At 36.0% G+C, this 26,332-nt stretch overlaps 1 protein-coding gene across 4 annotated transcripts in view; it reads right to left on the bottom strand.

Annotated features, from left to right (window-relative positions):
• Positions 1-26,332, bottom strand: part of LOC128855856 (sodium/hydrogen exchanger 9B2) — a 203,512-nt gene that overhangs the window by 109,951 nt on the left and 67,229 nt on the right. For 3 of the 4 annotated variants that reach the window (XM_054091067.1, XM_054091066.1, XM_054091065.1), the window contains exon 3: positions 14,013-14,310. In XM_054091067.1, coding sequence (XP_053947042.1) covers positions 14,013-14,310 — 298 coding nt within the window. Of the gene's footprint in view, positions 1-14,012; positions 14,311-23,027; positions 23,212-26,332 lie in introns of those variants that run through there. The other variant, XM_054091068.1, reaches the window with a different exon arrangement.

The following is a 26,332-nucleotide window of genomic DNA, read 5'->3' as shown; positions in this document are numbered from 1 at the left end:
ATGTGATATAAGAAAAAAGGTCTGAATTAATTTTTATGTACAAAACAAAATGTTAATAATATATTTGAAATTCTTCATTTTTATGAAACTTGGTACAAATAGCTATAAGAAAAATATGAATTTTATGTTTTTGTTTTAAAGAAAAAAAATTATAAAATTTTTTCTAAATGATATCCTTGCAAAAAAAAAAAAATTAAGTGTTAATTTAGTAAGTACATAATTGGCTTATAAAAACTGTTTGATGAAATATTTTTTTTATATTATAGTTAAATACTCCAACTCTCAAAAAATAAATTGTTTTTCAATACAAAAACTTACAAAAAATTAGAGAAGAATTTTGTTTTTTAAAAAGTAGCCTGATAGGCGAGCTTTAGTTCTAAGCGTTTAAAAAAAAGTTTAGTTTTCTAGGGTTAAGACCAACAGGCTTTCCCTGAGAACCAGAATTTCAGCTTTAAATACGCTACAATGATCCGCTAGCCGGAAGGAAATGCTGGCAGTCATCTCCTACCTCGTGTTCATTGAGCTTGGCACCATCAGTGTATACTCTGACAACATTTGTATTGGCCACTACCCGATTGTCCCAACCCTCTCTCCTTGGAAAAGTTGTGGTAAAGGACGTATTGAAGTGTAGCTCTGCTGAGCAACAAAAGTCTGTTCTATGGGGTATGAAATGGTGTTTGCCTTGTTTTATTGCGAGAGCCTTTCTGTTAGTGGCTACTTACTGCTGCTACCTAAGGTTGCTTTTTACCGAATTTCTGCATTACTTTAAGTTGCGTTTCGTGCACACCAACGAGGTCTCTAAAATGCATTTAACTTTTAATTGCGAGAATTTTGCAACCTGCAATCAGGGCAATTTTCTAAATTTCGCTCTAAAATTATGATAATTACTATGCTACAAATTACGGTAATGAGGCATATTTTGAGCGCTTAAAATGCAGCGGAAATACTAATTTACAATAAATACAATTTCAAACATCTGTCACTTTAGTCTTGACTCCCATTCGCACACATACATAATTGGGTTTGTGTATAATACCTAGCCCACCTGTCGCCAACACATCCATATAAGAGCGCTTCCCCCGATTTCCTTCAATTCAATTCTTCTCATCTACGCAATGTCGCGCAACGAAAATATCTCCGCTGCCGTCAAATTAATTCGCATATTACAACTCGATGGACTTTGGTATTGGCCCTGCGAGCCGCATCGACACCCATTCTATCGGCGTTTGCGACGATGGCATCCTTACCTGTTGCATGTGCCGATCACCTTCCTATTCGTCTCGCTAATGACACTGCAATTGTTTACCTTCGATACCTTCGATGAGGCAGCCAATCAGCTGCCTATGATAATCACCGAGTTGACGATGCTCTTGAAATTCCATTCCTTTTGGCGCCATCGCAAACAGACGCACGCTTTCATTGAGGAATTCGTCCAGAATCCAGTTTTTCGTTTGCGCAAAAGTGAACGCGCCTTTTGGCTGAGCAAACATCGTAGTTTTGCGCGTGTAGCATTCATCTATATGAGCGGATGTGGCATGGTGTGTGCAGCATGTCTGTATGCTATGTTGAGGCCCTACCGCTATGAGCTACTATTTCCCTACTACGTTGTTTACGACTGGCATAATCCGCGCACCTGCTGGTTCGTGTACATTTATGAGCTGATCTGCATGGCACTCACTTGCATAACCAACATTACTATGGATATGATGGCCTGCTACTTCATATTTCATTTGGCTATGATGTACAAATTGATTGGCAGACGCATGGAGGGACTGCGCCAATTGCAGGAGGTGGAGATGGTAAAGGAACTACGTGACATTTGGCAATTGCATCAGCAAGTGCGGAAGTAAGTAAAAATTGAAAAAGAAAAATTGAAATTGAAAAAAAAAAAAGTTGTATATTGTTCCCATTCTTGTATGCCGCCGCTCTTTGCAGCAGGACAAAGGATTGCGAGTTGTTAGTCTCAGTACCGGTTTTGTCGCAAATCGTTGTGAATTCCTTTGTTTTGTGCTTCACCATTTACTACCTGCATGGTGTAAGTTTAAAGCTGATAAACAGATTTTTGTGCAAATAATAATTTAAATAATTTATAATTCAATGCTTGTAAATTTTAGCAAAGTTTGAAAGATAATCCGGGTCACTTCTTTGCGATGCTGCAATTCATTAATGTAACGATTCTACAAATATTCTTGCCCTGCTATTACGCCAACCAATTGACAGTGGCTTCGGAGGGTCTACTAAATGCATTGTATGGCTGCAATTGGGAAGACTACTCGGTACCCACGCGTAAATTGGTTTTCCTTTACATGGAGTTCCTGAAGATACCAGAGCAGCTAAAAACGGGCAACTTCTTTATACTAGGATTGCCCATATTTTCTAAGGTGAGTAAAGAGACTCCTCAATGCATATAGAGGGAAGGACTTAAGTCTACATATGATACATACATACAAACATAATTGGCACTTACACCCTTTTTGGGTGTTTGGCTGAGCTCCTCCTCCGGCGTGCGTCTTAGTGTTGTTTCACAAATTAAGTTTACATGCGTCGGCATATTTTCCAGAAGGTATACAATAGTTTAAAACAATTATTGATGCATTATATTTTTTTCGGAATTCGTAAAATAACAAAAATTATATTTTAAAAATTTATTTTAATTTCACTTGTTTTGTAACAAAAAAATTAGCAAAATAACAGAAAAGCGGTATGACAAAAGTCTACACGCCATGCATCTGCTGTAGTTCACTCAAGCAAAGCAAGCATTGAAAACGTAGCTGTAAAATACCGTTATTCGAAAATTTCAATTGACAGATCGTTGTTGCTATTACATACATACACAATAGTGATAATTCGTATGAATTCGTATAAAAATAAAAAAACCCAAAAGCAGTAGTCCAGAAGCGTTTGAAGGGAAGTCGTCAAAAATCCAAGAATTAGTACTTCGAAGTTGGTGCAACATATCGTCGAGACAATCGGGAAAAATATTCATCTAAGGGGAGGGATATCTTAATAATAGCACGTATTTCAGCAGCGCACTACCTAAAAAGCCTCTGATTTCAGAGAAAAAACGTCGCCGTCGATTTGGGTTTGCACGGGCACACATTGGCAAAGAAATGGATTTATTTATTAATTTTTTTTTTTCATTTTAGAATTTTTTTTTAAATTTTTTTTTTTTAATTTTTATATTTTATTTTATTAAATTTAATTTTATTATTTTGTTATAATTTCTATTTTTTTACTTTTTTTATTTTTTTTGTTTATTTAGTTAGTTATTTATTTTCTTTTTTTTTTATTATAATTTAGTTCTTCAAATTTTTATTTCATTATATTTAATTTTTTGATTTCATTTTGAATTTTTGTGAATTTATTTATTATTATTTTTTAATTTTTTAATTTTTTTTTATTATTATATTTTATTATTTTCAATTTTATTATTTATATATAAATTGTTTATTAATAATGTATTATTATTTGTTTTTATTTTTCTTATTTATTAACATTTATTTTTTACTTAACTTTTTTAATTTTACTTTACTTTTTTCATTTTTTATTTACTTTCTTAATTTTTTTATTTATTTTGTAAATGGTTTTTGTTTCATTTATGGTCAAATGCTTTTTATTATTTATTTTTTGTTAATTTTTGTTTTTAATTTTTTTATTATTATTTATATTTAAATTTTTTTTTAATATCTTATATTTTCTGTTTGATTTTTTTCGCATTGTTTTTTAATTAATTATTTGCTTTTAAATTTTTTTGTTTATTAATTTTATTTTTTTAATTTTGAAGTTTTATATTATAGTTTTATTACACTTCATTTTATTATTTTTATTATTCATATTTAAATTGTTTATTAATAAATTATTATTTTTTAGTTTTTTGTAATTTTTTAATTTTTTTATTTGCTTTTGTGTTGTAGTTCTTATTTATTTATTTATTTATTTCTTAACTCTTTACTGTTTTTATTTAGATAGTTATTTATTTATTATAAGTATTTTTTTTTTATTTTGAAATTTTTTATTGCGAATTTAATATTTTTAAGGTTTTTTGCAGTTTTTTAACTTTTTATAATTTGAGTTAATTACTTTTATTTTTTTAACTTTTTTATTTTTGCTTCTTTTAGAATTAAATATTTTGTTTTACTATTTTTTCGCTATTTTTTACTTTTTCCTTCTATTACATTTTTTTTATAATTTATACTGCTTTTTTGAACTTCTTTTAATAACAATTTTTTATATATATTTATCTGTTTCTAATTTCTATATATTGTAGTTATTTTTTTATATTCAATTTTTTTATTTTTAATATTTATATTAAGTGGGAAACCAGTTTAGACTTATAAAAAAATCGATTTTTTTATTGCATAAATTGTTAGTATAACTACTCAAGAATATGTGGTACAAATTTTGAAGCGAAATTCGCATTACTCTCGATTCCATGAGCACTTAAGTGACTACCCCTCGGTTTCGCACCGTAGGGCGCGTTAGTTAGAACGACGTTTTTCTCGAAACTACTTTTTTCGACTGGTGGGCAATCTAGCTCAAAAAGTTATCGACCAATCGTTATAAATTTTTTTCGGAGTATTCTTTATTCAATCTTTAGTCATATGAACCCAATTAAACCCAGAACCCGGAACCCAGAATAAGGTTCATATGACTAAAGATTGAATAAAGAATACTCCGAAAAAATTTAAAAAATTAATATGTATAATATTATATTAATATAACTTTTTTTAAGCAAAATAGATGAAAAAATATGGTATGAAAAAATTAAATTATGTTCAAGCGCCTCAAGGATATGCAATTTTCAATATTATTTTATCACAATTAGGTTCATATTCTTAGGAAACTTTGTTAACGAAAAAAAAAATTGTTGTTGATAACGGAGAAAACTCGCTACTTCAGGAATGCCCACCAGCAAGATACTCGGATGGCGCCCGTCCATGGACAACACGCTCTAACGCCATTACTTCCGGCGGAAATGGCTTGAAAAACTTTTAGAGTGTACCTAAAAGTATGAGTAAAATACCCACCAAGTTTAAAAAATTTCTAATTATTCCTTCCTTGTTCAAAAAATTCTCGAAAAACACCAAAATTTCGGCCTCTTAAACCGGTTTCCCCCTTTAAAATGAATATTTTAAATTTTTTGTAGTTATTTTTTAAATTATTTTATTTTAATAAACTATTATTTTAATTTTTCATAAATTTTGTTCTTACATTATCTTTATGTAAATTTTTTTTTTTTATTTTCATATCATTATTTTATTGTATTTAATTTTTTTTATTCGAATTTATTTAAACTATTTTTTTTTTTAATTTTTTTAGTAATATTTTAAACTTTTTATTTGCTATAAAAATTTTTTAAATGTTAGTTTTTGTTGATGTGAGATATTGTCCGTTCAGCTCAATGTCTTTATTCAGAAAGAACGTTCGGATTTTTAGTTCATAGTTACAATAGGTAGATACTTAAATTATGTATAATATGTATAAGATACTGTAGAGGGCGCTAAAACAGGGTTGTATTTAGGCATTGGAATTGCTTCGTATTTCCTAACACCTCCCCTCGAAGAATTTCAATTTTTGCCGTCAGCCTCTTTCATGCCCAAGTCCAAGATGCATCTGTAATGTTTCTGCGAAGATAACCCCTTAGTTAGCACGTCGGCTGGCATTTCCTCTGTTTGAATATATTGTAGATCGATGTCGCCATTTTGATATTTTTCGCGAATGAAATGATGACGAACATCTATGTGTTTCGTGCGCGAATGATATGCCGAGCTTTTCACTAAATTTTGCGCACTTTGGCTGTCATTGTATATTGTGATACAGTTTTGCTGCCATCCAATTTCATTTAAAATTTCGCGCAAATAAAGTGCCTCTTTGTTGTTTCACATAACGCCATGTATTCCGATTCCGTGGTAGAAAGTGACACTATACGTTGCTTTCGCGCCTCCCATGATATAGATGCGCCAGCGAGAATGAAAGCAAAACCTGAATAAGAACGCCTATCACCTAAATTAGCTCCCCAATCAGCATCAGCAACACCATATAGCTCGGAATCACTTTTCTCGTATAGAAGGCCGTAGTTGATGGTGCCTTTCACATATCTTAGCACCCGTTTAGCAGCTTTCCAGTGCTGTAGGCTGTAATTAGAATTAAACTGGCTTAAAAAACTCACCGCAAATGCAATGTCAGGACGCGTTGTAACAGATAAATACATCAGAGCGCCTAATAAGTTTTGATATGGATAGACTTTCATTTCGCTTTCGTTTGCGCTAGCTGGTTTTTCCAACCTGCAATTTAGTTCCATTGGAGTTTGTATGGGCTTGCACTGCTCCATACCGAATCGTATCAAAATCTCCTCGGCATATTTACGTTGCCCTAGAAATACGCTATTTGTTTTTAAATCCTGATGGAATTCTATTCCTAAACAAGTTTTAATAGGACCAATGTCTTTCATTTCGAAATTCTCAGCTAAGGACCGCTTCACTTGCTTCAACAACTGCTCATCATTTGATGCCATTAACAGATCATCAACGTAAATCGTAATTAGCATTATCTTCTCATTTTTTCTCATAAAAAATAAGCATGGATCACGTTTCGATGGTATTAAACCAATTTTTAGCAGTTTAGTCGTAAGCTTCTGATACCATTGGTAACCAGACTGGCGTAGGCCATATAACGATTTTCTAAGTCTACATACCGGTTTATTACAGCTTTTAAGTAACTTTTGCCATGTCTGGGCCGTGCTCTGGATATGTTTTGCTTTCGGACCCAGTGTTGATTCAGACTCTCTCAATATTACCTTCTTTAGCATCACATCTAGATATTCAGGAACCTCCATATAGACATCTTCATCAAGATCACCATTCAAATACGCTGTAATCACATCCATCTGGTGTATCACTAACCCCATTTCTGCTGACAGTGCAACCATTAGTCTAACCGATGCAAGACGTGTGACTGGGGAGTACGTAATGGTAAAATCCTCCCCTGGACGTTGGAAGCAGCCTTTCGCCACAAGACGTGCTTTCTTTGTATTTCCTTCCTTTGTGCGAAAAACAAAACGACTTCCAATAATTTTTCTATCAAGAGGACTCTCAACAATATCCCAAGTGTTATTCGATAGTTGCGCAAAATACTCATCTTCGATTGCGCGCAACCAAGTTGCTGCTTCGTCGCCACTTATAGCTTCTTTTATTGTTGTTGGGTCATTGCTAATAGCCAAATTTGCAAATTCACAGTCTTCAAAATCTGTGCTGTTATCAGAATCGTTAGTGTCAGCAGTTTCTTCTATTATATTTTTGTATATTTTCTTTGGACGTCCTGGCAACCCTTTTCTGTCCAATCGTGGCCTACCTCTACTACGTTGTTCGTTTTTCACGTTCACGTTTTCTGTTTTACTCGTATCCTCTTCGGGCATATTTAAATCGTCGTTTGGTTGCACAATAATATCAATTATTTGTTGTTTAAGTGGTTCATCGACGTTATTGTAAAACATTTCTGTGCAAAATTTTATGTCGCGACTAATGACTATTTTTCGGTTCTTCGGCAACCACAATCGATAAGCCTTGGCTTCGCTAGAATATCCAACAAAGATACATGCTTCTGAGCGAGAATCGAATTTGCCAGTTGTTTTTCCCTTTATTAAAACAAACGCTTTGACACCAAAAGGCTTCATATGTGCAACGGTAGGTGTTTTGCCCGTCCAAACCTTAAGTGGTACTTCATCGCTTAGAGATTTTGTTGGACATCTATTCCTTATATAATTGGCTGTATTTACCGCCTCTGCCCAGAATGTCAACGGCAAATTAGCTTGTCTTAACATACACCTGGCCATTTCTAATAATGTGCGGTTTTTGCGCTCAGAAACGCCATTCTGCTGCGGCGTATATGGGGCTGTTAATCGCCTTTTAATACCGCAGTCATCTAAATACTTCTGGAAATCGTGATTTATATACTCCCTGCCGTTGTCGGATTGCAATGCCCTCACTCTTTTGCCAGTGAGTGTCTCAGCTGAATTTTTAAATTTCTTAAATATTTCAAGCACTTCAGATTTGTGCTTGATAAAATAGACTTCACTGTATTTGGAGTAGTCATCTGTGAATGTTACGAAGTATTTGGCCCCGGAGTGAGAAGCAGTTCTCATCGGCCCGCAAACGTCTGTATGTACGATTTCAATCAAATCTGTCGTACGTCGTTCCCCTTGTTTATGTTTAGCGAAGCTCTTTTGTGTTTGCTTCTCACTTAAGCAAATTTCACACGGAGGCATTGGTTCCTTTGCGTTGACTTCAATGCCATGTACCATATTCGGCAAACGCTTTAAGTCTCTCTCGTTGAGATGACCCATGCTAATATGCCATTTGTATAATTTTGTGTGTTTATTTTCAGCTACATCAGCAACAGTTTGTGTAGTGTTTACGTAGTACAAACCACCAATTCTTTTCGCTAAGAGTATTGTTTTTCCACTTTTGATGACTTCTGCCTCGTCTCGACGAAAACGTACCTCGTAGCCTTTATCTGCAATTTTTGATACGGACAACAAATTCGTTCTTAAGTCTGGTACATACATCACCTGTTCAAGGTTTATTCGCTCCGTAACGTCCTTTTTGTCGACATCTACTTTGATATTTCCGACGCCTTTGAGTTCTGCTGTGTCGTTGTTTGCAAGGCTCAACGTTCTGCTCATTTCCTTGAAGTTATCGAAAGAGTTTTTGTAAGAGCTCATATGGGATGAGCAACCGCTATCCAGACACCAATAACTCCACGAATTAGCTGACAAACAGGCAGATTCAAATAGAAAAGAATTTTCAGTTTCTCCATTTGCAATACGGCGTGCAGTTGGGTATGAACTTTTTGTGTTCTGTTTTGCTCGACAATTTCGTGCAATATGTCCATTTCGGCCGCAACTATAGCACGTTCTGGATTCGCCTTTTGCCTTTCGCTTCACATTACCGGAAGGGTTGCTAACAAACTTCTTAAAATGCTTTACTTTAGAATTTGCAAGTAACCCATTTTGCTCTGCAGCAGCTTCTTTAGCTTTTCTGGACTGATCTTCTTCAAGGATTTTTACCCGCAGGACCTCAGGCGATGGTAGCTCATCCCGGGTCTCCAGAGCACAACGAAACGTCTCAAATGATTCAGGCAAACTATAAATAAGCAAGATTGCCAGTAAATCGTCGCCTACTGTCACGTTTATTTCCTTTAGTTTGCTAATCGCGTGGAAAAACTCGTTCAAGTGTTCACGCACATTTTCGCCTTCTTTTAAACGTGCAAGCGCTATTCGTTTTAGTAGGGTGGCTTTTCGCGCAGGCCCTTTTGACTGGAAGGTGGACTGTAGCTTCATCCACATTTCGTGAGAAGTTTCGCAATCAGATATAAGTCCCAATTCCGAGGGACTTGTTGACAAAATTATATCGGCACATGCTTTCTGATCGTTGAGTTTCCACTTGGCAGCAGCATCCCCGTGTGGACATGGTTTCGTTCCATCCGCGTAGCTCCACAAATCCGCTTTTATCAATATTGCCCGCATGTGCAGCTTCCACGTATCATAGTTATCGGCACATAGCGGCTCAATCTTTACAGATCGTTCGACCATAATTACTCTTCGTAATTATACTATAGTTGGCCGACTTGCAGCGCTCAATATATTTCGGAATTACAGAAAGCAAATATTTTGAATTAAATAAATACGCTTCGGACCTCTGGGCCCATAACCTGTTGATGTGAGATATTGTCCGTTCAGCTCAATGTCTTTATTCAGAAAGAACGTTCGGATTTTTAGTTCATAGTTACAATAGGTAGATACTTAAATTATGTATAATATGTATAAGATACTGTAGAGGGCGCTAAAACAGGGTTGTATTTAGGCATTGGAATTGCTTCGTATTTCCTAACAGTTTTTTTTTTTTTGAATGTTATTTTTTAAAAACATTTCAGCCCATCAGTAGCATGATTTGGTCTTCGGCAAGGGTGGTTTTTCCAACAAGACAATGACCCTAAGCAAACCGCACAATCACAGAGTCCGGATTTCAGTCAGAGGTTTGAGAGCTTTTAGAACGAAAATATTCGACGAAGTATAATAACTGACGCAAAATCGACAACGAAAAAAATTGTTGGGGGCATGCAACCAAATAATACAGAAAGAGCTTGCCCAACTAGTGGGATCAATGCCACGACGCCTTCAAGCAGTGATTAATAACGAGAAGAAGAAAAAGAAGCTTGTTTAAAAATGAATACATTTTTTTAAGCTGATAGAACTGTATGTAGACTGTTGTCATATACACATACCCCTTTTTTTTGTTATTTTGTTAATTTTTTTATTTTGAAGCAAGGGAAATAATTAAATTTTTTAAATTTATGCATAATATGAATTCTGAAAAATTGCATCAACAGTTTTTTTTTAAATATTGTGTACCTTCTGGAATATAAGACTTAAGTCCTCCACTATATAAATTTCTACCTAAGTGAGAGTTCATATGCCACTTGATTTTAGACAATGAACAACGCCTACAGTTTGTGTGCCCTGCTACTGAATATGAGCGAAACACAGGAGGAAGTGTTGGAGAATAAGTAAAGCTGCGGAAAATGTTACAACAAAGATTCGTTTATTTACAAATAAGCAACTCAAAAACTAGTATTAGAACTACACAGAGCAACAAATTTAAATTTTGTGATTAGAGGAGAAAAGCAATCTTCTGAAAAACTAATCACAAGTAGAAAATTTTTAGCCTTACCACTTTAACTATAAATCATAAAGTAACGTTAATCTGGGTCTTGGGACATCGAAACATTGAAGGAAGTGAAAAAGCGGACGAACTGGCAAAAGGAGGATCGGCAATGAAAAACGTTCTGGCAGAATCCGTATTCACACTGCAACCCGGAATGGAATTTCCCTAAAATATCTAAAAATCGCGGAATGTGGATAGAGAGACCAGACAACATGCAAAGTTAGCAGAACGTTTTGACCCACCTACAACCACAAACAAACATCAGCACTGACAAATATGAAACGAAGACTAACGGCGGGGCTAAAAGGTTTCTGGTCTATCGGGGAACAAGCACACTGTCATAGTTATAAACAAGCAGAATGCCCTGCCTTATGGAAGGAGAGAATGCCAACCCTAGGCAAACCAGTGTCCGAGAGTCTCGAACAACTGTCTGGCTTAGACATCAACAACCTAATAAGGTGCTTAAACTGCACATACTGGATATAGTCAGTCTGTAGTTAAGCGCTAGTTGGATTCTGGATTCTTTAACCCACCAACAAACCAGACCATTTTTGTAGAACAAAGTTATAGTCCAGCAAATTTCAACTATTTCACACTATGTATAAATATTTATAAAGTTTTGTTCACAGAGATATTACACAGATGTAATACACAAGTTGGCGCAAAATTAATCATGCAATATTATTTTTGAATAACTTTTTTACTAAATAAAAAAAAAAAATATTTTGAGTGATGGAAATCTTTATTCGAGCTTTATGCGCTCCTTTGCTTGTGTCTGTATACCGCAGCTGTCTTTCGTCAGTGTCCAATATAAATGACGCACGACGCCATTTGCAAAATTATAAATCCTCCGAAAGGGTGAGAAATTTGGCGTGTTAGACCTCTAACAAACTTCTCGAATTTCAATGGTTCACTTTTCATAACAGTTTCTGTGCAAAAATTATGACAGGGTGCCTAATTTTGCGCCATCTTGCACTTTATATTATAAAGCAATTCCAATATTTTTTGAAATCAAAGATAAGTGGCAACGCTGTTAAAAAAAAAATTATTTAAAACGCTCTCAATCAATATGTGTATAATACTGAGAGTTATTTCATCTGTTCTGTTATTAAGAATTAAGTGGCAACGCCATATGCCATTATTATGTATAATTTTTTCACACATATTGCTTGACTCGCATCCTAGCCTCTTATTAAGTTTTATTGTTAATTAAAATTTTATAATATATTAAAAATTAGGTGGCAACGCCATTCAGAAGAATATTTTTTATGTAAAACGTTCTAAATGAAAATTTGCATAATACTAAGACTTGTTTCATCTGGCCTGTTATTTAGCTTTTTCGCCTAAAGAGTTAGGTGGCAACGCCATACAAAATAATTGTATTTAATTCTTGTGGACAGTCAAACAATTTTCGCCCTGGTTTTTATTAAATTTTATTATTAAATAAAATTTTGTACTCAAAATTAGGTGGCAACGCCGTCTAAAATTTTGTTTGCATTTAAGATATTTTTACGTTTTCATTCATTATACAAGTATATATATATGTATACAATTAATATATCCTTGTAGTGAATTTATTATTTCCAGAAAAATAGGTGGCAACACCAGCTAAAAGCTATTTTTTTATTAAAGCTTGTTTACATTCCTTTTATCTGATATTCATATTTTGGTATTCAAATAAAATGTGCCATGGGTTACTATTTTGCATTCAGAATTATGTGGCAACACGAAATATAAATATTATTCTCTTTAAGCTTTTTAAACGCCATTATTTTGATTTATATCTTCAAGTTCATTCAAGCTTTCAAAATTCTAATATTTAAAATTTGCTATTGTAGTTTCCAATAAAATATGTGTGGCAACGCCGTAAAAAAAATTTTTGTTTTAAATTTACACTATATCCAATATCAATATTTTGGAGTGATGTTAGTTACAAATAAAAAAATTATAATCTTTTAGACTACTTTATTATTACACAAAATGAAGCTTATAATTCACCAGCTTGCAATAAAAACACAAATATGAAAAATAATTTTTGTTTCCTTTTAAAATTAGGTATCCTCAAGTTTTATTGAATCGACTTTATCCAAATAAAACGATGCTTTATGAAAACTTAGACTTCAAATCAGAAAAGTGACAAACCACTTTCTGACGATAAATAAACCTCTCGCTACGACCATCAAGGAGCTCTACCCTAAGTAGTCGAAAAGCCCTACCCTAAGTACTGGGTTTGGGACCCGCCACTTAAAAATCCCCCACAATGAAAAGATTTACAAAGCCTCGGATGAGAACTACATTTACTGATGACGACCCTTGCAAACGAAATAAGGAATATTTTTTTAAGGGGCATGCACCTGGAATGTCCGGTCCCTTAATGGGGAAGATGCCTCTGTCCCGTGAGAGTAAAGGCTGACATCACTGCCCTTCAAGAGATGCGATGGACGGGGCAAAGCAAGAAAAACATAAGACCTTGCGACGTCTACTACAGTTGCCATGTAAAGGAGCTCAAATTCGGTGTCGGATTTGCTGTGGGAGAGAGGCTTCTTCGTCTAGTACTCTCGTTCACTCGTATTATCTGAGAAATAAGAAACGAGAGGCCGAAATACGTGAGTGCGAGGAGCTTGAGATGCTGGCCAATAGGAACAACGCCCGAAAATTCTACCAGAAAGTTCGGCGGCTTATAGAAAGTTTGAAGACCGGGCGTTTTCTTGTAAGAACAAAGACGGCGATCTGGTGACTGACGTACAGAACAATCTTAAATTATGAAGGGAACACTTCTCGAACCTGTTAAACAGTGATAGCTGCGCATGTCACAGAGAATGTGAAGATCCCGCATGCATTTTTGCATTCCACAAAAACAAAAATAATCATACTGGATAACCCACACCAAGGGCTTATGCCTCTTATACACCGATACATAGAAAATTTAATGAATTTAGTTAAATTTAAAATTAATCGGCTTTTGACTTTTCATCCCTTAAACAAACTTTCAAATTCTCACTGAATGAAATTTATAGATAAGCCTGAAGTTGGTTTCTTTTTCTATTTTTTTTTAGTCTATAAGAACCTTGGAATTTCCAGATTCACTAGGAATAAACAAATAATTAAAACAAAAACTAAAAAAAATAAAAATAATAAACAAAAAATTTAAAAAAGCGTTGCAAACAGGCAAACTACGCCTGGATATCTATGCGTCCTTGCGCATGCATGTATGTGTGTGTGTTTGTGCAATAAAAACGCGTAATGGCACGCAAAAATGACTTTTCATATCTCTACAGAAAATGCACTTACATTCTAGGCCCTTTGTAGTCATGATGCGACTGTCCTTCAAGTCCACCATCGCCACCACCACCACCACCACCGCCATCGTCACCTCCAGCGCTGAATGCTGTCGCACCTTCTACATTTGCGTTAGCCATTGTTGTTGCATTTAATGAGGTTGGCTCGCTTTTATCTTCCGCTGTGTAATTGTGGCTGTGGTCCGGTACTCGCTGTGCATCCAACGTTTGAACGGCCATTGTATTGCCATATTGTGTCATTTTGGTTGGAAACTCCTGTTTCGGGCGTCCCTCTGTGGCTTCCTGTTTCGCTGCAAGAAGTGTAAAAATAAAATTAACACACAAAAAAGAAACGAAAAATAAAAAACGAAAACATAAATTTTGTTATGTGCGAACAGCAGTTAGGGGGAAGAAAAGCTTAACATTTCATTGTCAACACATTTGTGCTGCAACAAGCCTTACAAGACCTGCAACAGAAGCTGTGCGCGCGTTCGCATCTCATTTTGTTGCATGGCTTTTTGTGACACAACAACAGCGCGGAAGTGTTGTGCGCTGTTGTCGCCCTTGGCCATTATTAAAATGGCTTATGAGTGTTATTAACAAGCTGAGCATTCGTGCAGCTGTGCAGTTTTGTGTAGCATTCACTTCCTTTTGTAATGCCTGCGAAACGCACACTTCACTCCCCTGCGCCACTGTTAGCCAACTGCAACCGCATTTGCTACGCTTCTCTCGAAAATCGGGACAGCTGTGCTCTAAGCGCCATATGCCTTTGACTAGATTTGCTTTCGCTTCTTACTCACCTACTTTCTTCTATAGCCTTACAACATTTCGTTATTTTTTTCAATAGCAATCTTGGCCCCAACCCGCTGGCATACTGCTGTGACTAGTGTAAACAGATTGTCAGCTACTGATAAGCACTGATTACCCAGCTGCCACTTTTCGCACCTGCCACATCGAGTCATCGGCAACAATCAAGGTGAGACCAGCTACATTAACAGGCATACGATAGCAATAACAATAACAACAACAACGGCAGTAGCAGTAGCAGCAGCAACAGTACAGGTAATGCCAATACTAAGACCCGCCGCCATCTGCCTGCGCTGCCATCAACTGCGCCACCATCATTGAGCGCCTCAACTTCGGTCGCTTAATTGGCTTCATTTTGCTTCCTTGCAGCGCATTTTCGCGCGCTTAATAATTTAAATTGAATTTCATTGTCGCTTTCGCTGTCGCTGCAAGCATTTGCGGTACAGCGACGGAAGTGGCCCTGTCAAATGTCGCAACACCGATTTTCTGCTTCATACTACATAGCTGATTACTTAAGGCCTCGGTGAATGGTTTTTCATGAAACTTTCCGATATTTTATATGCAAATTTAATTTCGCAATTAACGGTTTGTTGTTCGTGAGAAAGGTGCTGCAATGAGTACGTACATACATACATATATTTTGACTTATTGGGCTTTAATGAATCTACATGAAAATAAATATCGGTAACATGTGCACACATACAGGGTGGGCCATTTAGGATTTGAAAGTTGAAATTCATTTAAGTAGAAACGAACGATATTTTGCTTTCCAATGGAAATTTTTTTAGTTAAAGGGGCAATCGTTCTAAAGTGCGGTTAAATTTCAAAGGCCGATGCTGAATGTGAACCACACCTAAACGTCAAGCTTTTTTCTGCATTCCGTTTGACATTTTTCAGTTTCAGACTAACTCAATTTGAACCATGGAAAGATACACAATTGAGCAATGCGTTAAAGTTATTCAGGCTTATTATGAACACGGGCGTTTAAATCAAAATGCATATCGCGCACTTCGTGATTTTTTCGGTCAATTTAGTCGTCCAAATGTGCGTACAATCGGAAAAATTGTCCAAAAGTTTGGGCAAACCGGGTCTGTAGCAGATGTGAAAACACCAGGCATGCTCGTACACCTCCCGAAGAGCCGTCCACCTCAACTCGTCGTCGTGCCCAACAATTGCACCTCTCACGCTCGTCGTTGATGAACATTATGCATAAAGACTTGCATTTACACGCTTACAAGGTGCAACTGACTCAAGAACAAAAGCTTCTTGACCATTTCAAGCGTCGTCAATGGTCAGAATGGTCGCAGGAAATGGCAACAGTGAATGACCAATTTTCGAAGAAAATCATCTTCAGTGCTCATTCAGGCACATTTTCACCTCAGTGGATTCGTCAATAAGCAGAATTGCCACATTTGGGCGAATGATAATCCAAGAGTGATTGCCGGAAAACCAATGCACCCACAAAGAGTGTCGGTTTGGTGCGGTTTATGGGCCGGCGGCATCATTGGGCCGTATTTTTTCCAAAATGAGGCCGGTCAGGCAGTTACTGTGAATAGTGTTAGCTATTGAGAGATGATAGCGAACTCTTTATGGCCCGAGTTGGAAGATGTGGATGTGGACGATATGTGGTTTCAACAGGACGGTGCCACGTGCCACACAGCTAACGAAACAATGGCTCTTTTGCGCAAAAAATTTGATGGCGAATAATCTCACGTCGCGGCGTTGCCAATTGGCCGCCAAGATCATGTGATTTGACACCGTTGGACTTCTTTCGTTGGGGTTATTTGAAAGAAAAGGTGTACAACGATAAGCCAGTAACAATTCAAGAGCTAAAGGATAAGATAATTCGGCACATTAACGGCATAGAACCTCAATTATGTCTCAGTGTCATCGAAAATTTGGACCATCGGATGGAGGTGTGCCGCCGAAGTCGCGGCAGTCATTTGGCCGATGTTTTGTTTTATACGTAATTAAGCTATACCAATATTATCATAATAAAGAAAAATGGCAATAATTTCCTAAAAAAAATTGTGTTTTATTCAAAATCAATACCGGCCCTTGAAACTTAACCACCCATTATTTAATTATGGAACGCTATACCATTCAATGATTTCCAGGCAATGCTTGCAGTAGCAAATTTGATGACCTCAATTTTCCACCTAATTAAGAAGCAGTATTTGATCGATGGCTACACCAATTTGTGCGTCTCACTCAACTATAATTAAAATCGTACAATAAAATTTTATTCGTTACGCTCTGTCACCTCTTCATTTCTCTGATCCAATACCACCAAACAGTGCTCGGTGCATGCGAATAAATCTGGGATCCCTTGCGCACAGACGTGCCCTTTAGTTCTCGATGTTATTTGTGTTATCTGTTGATTGTCCCGAAGTTCGTGAATAGATTAGCCTCAAAGTGCCTTACATAACATTTAAATTTTCTTATCCATTTAAACAGTCCTTCATGCTTGTTTTTGTTGCTATTAGTGGTTCTGTCGATTGCCCCGTAGCTTGTGAGCAGATTGGCTTAAATGTTCCTCCCAAAATTGTACGATTTCAATATCCATTGAACGACAAAACAGTCAGATCAAACTAATATACTAGGTATACCTTTGCCCCTATTACGTGGGCTCTTCACTGAGTAAGTAAGTATCTACAGGGTACCCGATCTAGAATTTAGTATGCCAAGATTTCTTTTCGATTCTAGAACTGCGTTCCACTATACATAAAGGCTCCCTTTTGTTCTCTTTGTAATCATATAACTAAAATTAGAAAAAATTTTGTTCCTAAGAAGTCATTGGTTACTGAATGGTTCGCGTAATATTTTTAATGCTTCCAACACTGGTTACTCAATATGAACAAATGCTAATAATTACATATGAAAGAGAGTTGTGTCGAGGTTGTGAAAGAGAGTAGTCCAGAGGGTCCAAGTGCTAGTGGTCTTAGGCGAAACTGCGAATAGTTAATTGAAAATGTTTTGCATAAAAAGACTTCAAATCAGGCACTAAATCAATAAAGCAATAAACGAATAGCTACAACACTGAAAAACTGAAGATTTAGCGATAATAAAAGATTTGGCGAAAATAAAAATTTAACTACGACTTAAAAATTTGTGGTAGTGCAATTTAGTGGTAGTCAAAAATAACCAACCCTGCTTTAAATATAATTTCTGTCCTCAGACTTCTACGGTAAAATTTAAAGAGGAACTTTTTTGTAGTACATTTTAATCCTCTATCTTCTACCCGAGTGGTAATTTTTGACCCTTTCCTTTGACCCTGCTTCAAAAATAATTTCTGTCCTCAGACCTCTACAGTAAAATTTAAAGAGGAACTTTTTTGTAGTACATTTTAACTCTCTATCTTCTACTTGAGTGGGTCGTTTTAACCCTTTCTTGCAATGTACATCATGAGAGTTCTTTAGCAAGACAGTTAGAGGGTTAAAGTGTGCCACAAAAATTTTCGGCGGACAATCTTACTGGGGGTCACCGAAAACGAAAAACTCGTGCGACTTAAGGTGAGTGCGAGAGAGAGCTTTGTCCACTCTTTCGTGGAAGAGTGAAGAAAGATCTCTTAGATCAAAGTGTCGGCCAAGGGGCACACTACATACAAAAACTGAACTAATGTTTATATGTTTTGCACATTTGGTATAGATGCATTGCAAACACATAAAACTATGAGCCGGAGAGGTAATCGATTTGTATGGAAAGCAGTATTTCGACCGCATAGATTAGATTAGGTTAGGTTACAATGGTTGCACAGAAAGGGGGCCCATTTGGATGAAGAATTCAAGTTCATATATCGTCATACCATTGCAAGGGAGAAGAGGTGAAGAAACCCGATAGGACGAAAGGAGAGAGGAGAGGGTGGGGGAAGGAGGAGAGGTTGAGTATTTGTGGATTACGAACAATGACCGGTTTGCGGCTGTATGAGCCACTTCATGCTGCTGGAGACAGATTTTTGATATGACGATATGAGAACCAAGATGTTTAAATCTTAGTACCGCATGAGCAGGGTAGCGAAAGAGGAAGTGCTGAAATGATTCCACCTCATCCTCCATACAGCTGACGTAAAAAGACTCGCCGTTACTCCGCGGATAGTGTCTCATGAAGATACCCACGAAGTTTTAGAGCTAAGATTTTGTCATCCTCAGAAGACAGCCTGCGATCTACACGAGAATTTCGCGACCTTATAAGTTTGTGTACTTACCCAGAGTTCGCTGAGTTGACGGGAAGCCCATCGGACCAGGATTGAAGCGCAAGTTGTCAAGACGATCCCAATCCTCTCCTCTCACGAGGAAGCTACCTCACAGGTCCCTTGTCTGATAAGCTAATCCGCTTCGCAATTTCCCGCAATGTCGCTACGACCAGGTACCCCCAGTAAGGGGATCCCAATCTTCTCCTCTCACGAGGAAGCTACCTCACAGGTCCCTTGTCTGATAAACTAATCCGCTTCGCAGTTTCCCGCAATGTCGCTACGACCAGGTACCCCAGAAGGGGATCCCAATCCTCTCCTCTCGCGGGGAAACTACTTCACAGGTCCCTTGTCTGATAACCTCATCCGCTTCGCAATTTTCACGCAATGTCGCTACGACAAGGTACCCCCAGTAAGGGGATCCCAATCCTCTCTTCTCACGGGGAAGCTACCTCACAAGTCCCTTGTCTGATAAGCGCATCCGCTTCGCTACGACCAGGTACCCAAGTAAGCCTTATGTCAAAGAATTCAAATGCAATCGAAAGTGAAACCAGGCAGTCCCTGAACAGTTTCGCATATACCATAATTGAGCCCAGGGTCCTAATTGCCGCTTGCTTATCACAGTAAATATTTACTTTCTTAACAGTTATTACGTAAGTGAGTAGCCAATTAGCTGGTTCTTTGATTGCGGCTATATCTATCTGCTTGGAACACACTGCAGTGGTAACCTGAATTTGAGTCTGAATGGGAGCTCCTCCGCCAGAATGCCCCTCCGCCAGCCCTTCCTTCCAACTTCGAACCAACCGTGAACAGGTTCATCAAGCCCAGTATCCAACTGTTGCACCCAGACCACTACTCCCTTGATGGAATATGGGTAGAGAAAGTTCCGCTTGGCGTGAGCTAGAGTAAACACTGATCCGTCGACAGGGGGATGAACCAAAAGGTTCTTTGGATACTTGAGTGTGCGCAAGTGAGGTCGAGCATATGGCCCGAACCTAGAGTAGGTGCATATTGCAGAGGATAATACAAAACTTAGATTAAAGTAGTTCTTCCGGCCAAGTATAGCTCTAGCGCAAGTTTATTGCCTTTTGTTTTGAATCGTGTTTTGTTTTTTGCTTTGTTTCATATGTACACTGGTTTTATTTTTTTTTCATATAAGTTTAAGAACATTAAAATAATAACGGTGGTCCCAATATGTAGCAGCTGTGCGCCTCATAACGCGATGTTCTTCAAAAAGTGATTCTCCACTTTGCTCGAAAATCTTCAATATTTCCCAATGTTGTTCAAGCGTAAGTCCCCCATTTCGCAAGCCGCATTTGTTCACCTAACTTTCTGTCTTTATACCAGTGGATTTTAGCTGACACATTAAAAGCAATCAGTAGCTCAACTTTCAACCTCATGATGTCTCACCCTTTATATGTACGAATGCATATTGATTTATGAGTGTTTCCAAGCGCTTGCGACTATGTGACAAATAATTTTCAACAAACAGCTTTGATGAGGTGCGAATTATAATAATTTGCATGTTAATGAATATAATTATTCTATACTTTTTTTCACTTGCACATACTTTTTTTTTGGTTTATTTTTTGTGAACGATTTATCGTTAGGAGGTGACAATTTTCGTACCTGAAACTTGCTCTGACTTCAAATTTGTTTGCTTCAATTAATTTGCAGTTATATACCAGGCACAGAAAGTAAATGACAAATGTACACCTATTTACACCCGCCGAAAAACAAGTCTCACGCCACTTGTGATTATATCTATATTTTAACTTTTTTAATTTTACATTTCACTAATTTTCAATACAAAAGAAGTGCATGCTTTAACAGAAGTCGTAGGAATCGAAAGTCTAAATTTTCTTCGAAATTTAGAAACATACACACAATTTTCATCAAATTTGCAGCTTTTTAATCAGAACTTTTCAGAAAGGTTTGGGAAGCAGTTTAATAGCACTTTAAAGTTTAGAATAATAAAGTTAAAGTTTTAAGTGCCTGAAAAATCGCTTTAATTTTCAAAATTCTTTTCTTTTTTTTATTGCAGTGTAAAACTTTTCCGGTATTGCTTGTACTTTGAAAATTGTTCGACAAAACAAATTTTTATAAAAGGTGGTTAAGTTTCAAGAGCCGGTGTTGATTTTGAATAAAATACAATTGTTTTAAGAAATTGTTGTCATTTCTCTTTATTATGATAGTATTGGTATGGTTCAATTACGCACGGAACAAAATGTTGGTAAAAAAGCCGCCGCGGCCTCTTCGGCACACCTCCATCCGATGGTCCAAATTTTCGATGACGCTGAGGTATAATTGAGATTCTATGCCGTTAATGTGCCGACGTACACCTTTTCTTTCAAATAACCCCAAAGAAAGAAGTCCAACGGTGTCGTTGACGTTCAAGTGAGGTTCTCATTCAACATCGGCCCTTGAAATTTAACCACCCATTATAAACACGTTATTTGAGGCAGCTGCTTGAATACCATTCGGGAGTGTGTAGATTCGAAGCTTCGTGCATGAAACCGCAAAACCAAAAAAAGGTTTATATATGTATATTAGCAGAAAACGAAACTGTAATAAGATTTATAAAATCTTAGAGGATAAAATGGCACGGACACGAGTTTAGAATGCCCAAGGAGAGAAGAACTTGAAAGGCAGTTGCCCAATTGAAGGCCGAACAAGAGGGCACCCCAGAAAGAGATGGCTCGAATACGTAGAAGTTGACCTTGGAAAGGTAAACCTGCAGCGGTGGAAAGAGATGGTCTTAGATAGAGACAGATGGCGCATGGTTGTGAATGAAGCAATGGCGCACCAAAGACTATGATGCTAAGAAGAAGATGGGAAAATTTGTTGCTATTATAGGTTAGATTGCTCTGTGCACAAGAGCAGAGAGGTAGCGTGGTGGAAACAGATGCGAATGTCACAAATAATAACAAACCAAGAATGCTACCCTGAAGCCCATGAGAGTAGGCAACGAAAGGGTTTGATTTAATATTACTAATTTCGACACATGAGGCTCGTTTAGAGAGGAGAGACCTTGACCAAAAAATAAAATTTTAAAAATTTAAAGTTTGGTATTTTTTTAATTTGAAATTAAAAAAAATGTATATTAAAAAAAATTATAAACAAAAAGAGGCTAAAAAGCCACTCCACAGAACTACACACTCCTACTGCAGAACGGACTTAAGGCAATCCCAAGTCTCACCGCATAGACACCTAGCGGAGAATACCCACTAAGCTCCAGACCTGTAACTGTGTTAGCCTTAGAAGTTCCCTCGAGCGCCCCCGATCTACCCGTGGTCAGAAGAATCTCGCCACCTTCGACGTTGTGCTCACTGTGTTGACGCGAGGCCCATCTTTCCAGGAGAAGACCACACATTGTCAAGGGAAACCTAATCCACTCGTTTTGCGACGAAACCGTCTCCAAGCATCCCGTCTAGCCAGCTCATCAGCCCAGAAGTTTCCTTCTCTGCCGCTGTGACCGGAAACCCAACTGAGCCTGATATGGTAGTATTCGGATGTAATCGAATGAGAAGTCAAACATTCCCCGACTAATTTTGAACACACAAGCAACGAGCCCAATTCACTAATTGCCACTAGGCGCTCGGAGAATCGATCCTACATACTCCGAAAGGTAGTTAAGCAAATTCGTTCGAACAATATTTCTGTTTTATATTATAATTTTAAGTTCTCGAGCGCTTAAAAAAACACCCTATACAAGGTGGCGCAAAATTAATCACCCTACCGGAAGACTTTTAATTTTTGCTAATGACGTCGGATGTCAATCATGTTTGACACTTGTGAAACAGACAGCTGCTAATAAGTTCAAAAAGTTATACAAAAAGAAATTGGATGATTAATTTCGCGCCACTTTGTTTACTACATATTATTGATAATAAAATTGTGGTTGTGACTGCAACTGTGAGATCTCACCAAACGCAAGCGGCGGGTATTTTACATAAAAAGTTCACTTTCGTCCAAACTTAAACACTTCCTTACTTGATTTCCTTCTATTTAGAAAATTATAATTCAAATTACCTGCCTGAATTCATTAATTTTGAGAATGAATTTGATGACTTGCTTTCAAATATCCTTCACTGCGACTTATTCGAAATTATACACTATAGGAAATCAATGAGAAAAAAACCATCCCAACACTGCCAGCAACGCATTTGCCTACAGCCAACACCAACGCGACCGCTTCGAACTGAATTAACGCGATGAAAATTCCCAACTGATTGGGCAAAATGCTCTCGCCAGATAAAGATCGCTCACGACTACTATCGCGATATGATAATTATGAGCAAAAGATGCTCTATTTTTGTTATTGGATCGGCGCCAAAAAAAAAGGAACTAAATTATAAAAAAAGTCTATGTAATCATGGTTAAGCCAAACAACTGATAAGCGACGAATGGAAGTAAGCGTAAACACAAACAAGTAAGGCAGTGCGAAAATCGGTCCGGACCGAACTTTGTATACCAACGCACATTTTAGTAAAACTGAATATGGGCTGAGTGTTCATTTTTGGAATCAAACAAACTCATGGACTTTTTAGAAACAAAAAATTTTAAATTTTTGTTTAAAATTTCAGAGGAACTATTCTTTGCCGACATTATTATTTTTAGATTTTTAAAATATAAATAATTAACTTTTGAATACAATTTTTTTGGAAAAAATTGTTTGACTATTTTGTTGAAAATTTTAGGAGATCAACTTTTTTGTATTGTAGCATTTTTGATTTGTAGAATAAATTGTACCATTAAAAAAATTTGTTTAGCAAAAAGTTTGGTTTTTTGATAAAAATTTTAGGAAACAATTTTTTGTGGCATATCTGAGTTTTAGAATGGAATTTACTTTTTGAATTGTTAAAACAAAAATTTGTTGAGCTTTTGCTCAAATTTTGTGGGAAACCATTATTTAATCGACATTTTTGATTTTTAGTACAAAATTTGGTCGGAAGAAATAGTTTGAGCTTTTTGTTCAAAATTTTATGAAAAGCATTTTTGATTTTTAGAATAAAATTTACTTATTTCAAATATTGAAAAAAAGGTTTGTTTGAGTGTTTGTTCAAAATTTTTTGAAGGCCAATTTTTTTTGGACATTTTTGATTTTTGAGATAAAATATATTTTTTAAACAGTTAAAAAAAAATTGAGGTTTTCTTCAAAATTTAAGGGCAAAATATTTTTTTTGATAGATTTCATTTTAACATTTGGTTTTTTGGGTTTTTTTTTTGGTTTTTTTGAAAAAAAAGTTAGAGTTTCTTGTCCAAAACCTGATAGAAAATTTCTTTGTGATATTTTTTATTTTCAACACAAAATTTAACGTTTAAAAAATTTAAATTTTTTCTTCAAAGTTTTAGGGAAACAAAGCTTTTTTCACATTTACATTTAGATTTACAGTACAGAATTTTCTTTTTAAAAATATTTTTTGAAAAAGAAGGTGTGAGCTTTTCTTCAAAATTTGTGGAAGACAAATTTTATTTTGAATTTTGAAATTAAATTATTTTTTAAAGTGTTTAAAAAAAAATTGACTTTTGGTCCAAAATTTTGGAGAATATTTTTTTTTTGATATTTTACATTTTAGCAATTATTTTTTGAAAAAAAAAGAAGTTTCAATTTTATATTCAAAACTTCAAAGAAAAATTTTTTTGTGATATTTTTTATTTTTAAAACAAATTTTTACGTATAAAAATTTTAATTTTTTGTTCAAAATTTTAGGTCATTTACTTTTGGATTTATAATATACAATAGAATTTTCTTTTTAAAAATTTTTTTTAAACAAAGTTTGGGTTTTTGCTTAAAATTTGCTGGAAACAAATATTTTCGACATTTTTGATTTTTCAGGGAAAACCAATTTTTTTAAATTTTTGTTTTTTGAAAAAAAAAAGTTTGAGGTTTTTGATATGTTTCAGCTTTAAGATAAAGTTAACTTCAAAAAAAATTGTTTTTTCGAATTGTTCTTCAAAATTTTAGAGAAAGCCATTTTTTTGTAATTTTTGATTTTTAGTATTTAAAAAAAAAACAAATTTGAAAAAAATTTAGTTTTTTGTTTAGTTACTCGTTTTCGAGATAAATGCATTTATCCAAAAGTGGGTGTGGTACCGCCCATTTTTCAAAAAAATTTTTGAGATACAACCATTTATCTAAAAAAGGGCGTGGCACCATCCATTTTCCAAAATTTTTATTGAGTCGTATTTTTGTGGGTTCATCATTTTTACCAGAATAGAGAAATTTTTCTTTATTTAAAATAAAAACGTTTTTTTCCATTTTGAAGACTACCGTTATATAGCAGGTGGGCGTGGTTATTCACCGATTTCGCCTATTTTCAATGCCAATCTTCCCTGGACAAAGGGAAAGCACGTTTCATAGAAATAGGTATATTCATGTTTGCTCATATTGACGGACTGACAGACATGGCATCCGCCCCCCTTCCCGTCTCTGAGCATTTTATTATATAATATAAGTCAGCGTCTCTATCTAACTCAATTTCTTTTTGACTCTACCTACAATCGTTATATGAACAAAATCCTAATACCCTACTTCGCAAGAGCACGGGTATAAAAATATTCACACTCAGATCAAAACAAACACGAATACTAAGCGAACATTTGTAGCTGGTTTTTGGCTGGAATAACAAAGTTGATAGTGCTATCTAAAGGCCGAGTATTCTCTTTTAAAATTTTGCACTGACGTGATTGATTTCGCAACCTGAGTTGTTGTTGCTGTTCATTGTCACTTACACGAAACTGTGAAAACTCGCTGTGCAACATTCTTTAAACGCTGAGCGTTCAATATTTGCTCTACTTTTCACACTTTGTCGAACTACTTTAGCTACTCTGTTAATAGACTAAACAAATGAACGGCCGTCGATGGGCGATTGATTACTCGTTAAACCGAAAAATGTTAACAAAACTAATTTGCGTTAAATTGAATTGACAAGCAATGATTAAGACATCGAAATTGAAGTAGGCATAAGCTGTTGAGAAATCCATTGGTTTGAAAGAAGTTGAGGGGTGCAGCCTACATGAGGTAGGGGTAATATTGGTTTGCGTGCCGGGTTATGAAAAACTAGGAAGAGTTGCTTGCTAAAAAGAAAAAATTCCTTGAATTCGATAGTAACTGGTTAATAAACGAGGGCCACAGTCACAAAATCTAGTGATCGAAAAGGCGCCTTTAACGATCGTCAAGATCAGATTAGCACCCAAAATTATATTGTTGTGTATTTGATGGTATTCAAATGGAATTACACTGTGGAACAAATTCAGGTTAGCAAAAATTAGGTCCATTCTGAGAGTGGTGGGTGAAAATAGAGGCGAAATTAGAAGACCCGTATCGCGCCGTT

This window comes from Anastrepha ludens, chromosome 2 (assembly GCF_028408465.1).
Source record: "Anastrepha ludens isolate Willacy chromosome 2, idAnaLude1.1, whole genome shotgun sequence".
NCBI classification, from domain to species: Eukaryota; Metazoa; Arthropoda; class Insecta; order Diptera; family Tephritidae; genus Anastrepha; species Anastrepha ludens.
Note: the sequence above shows the minus strand (reverse complement) of the source record. Positions and strands in the feature narration are given on the sequence as shown.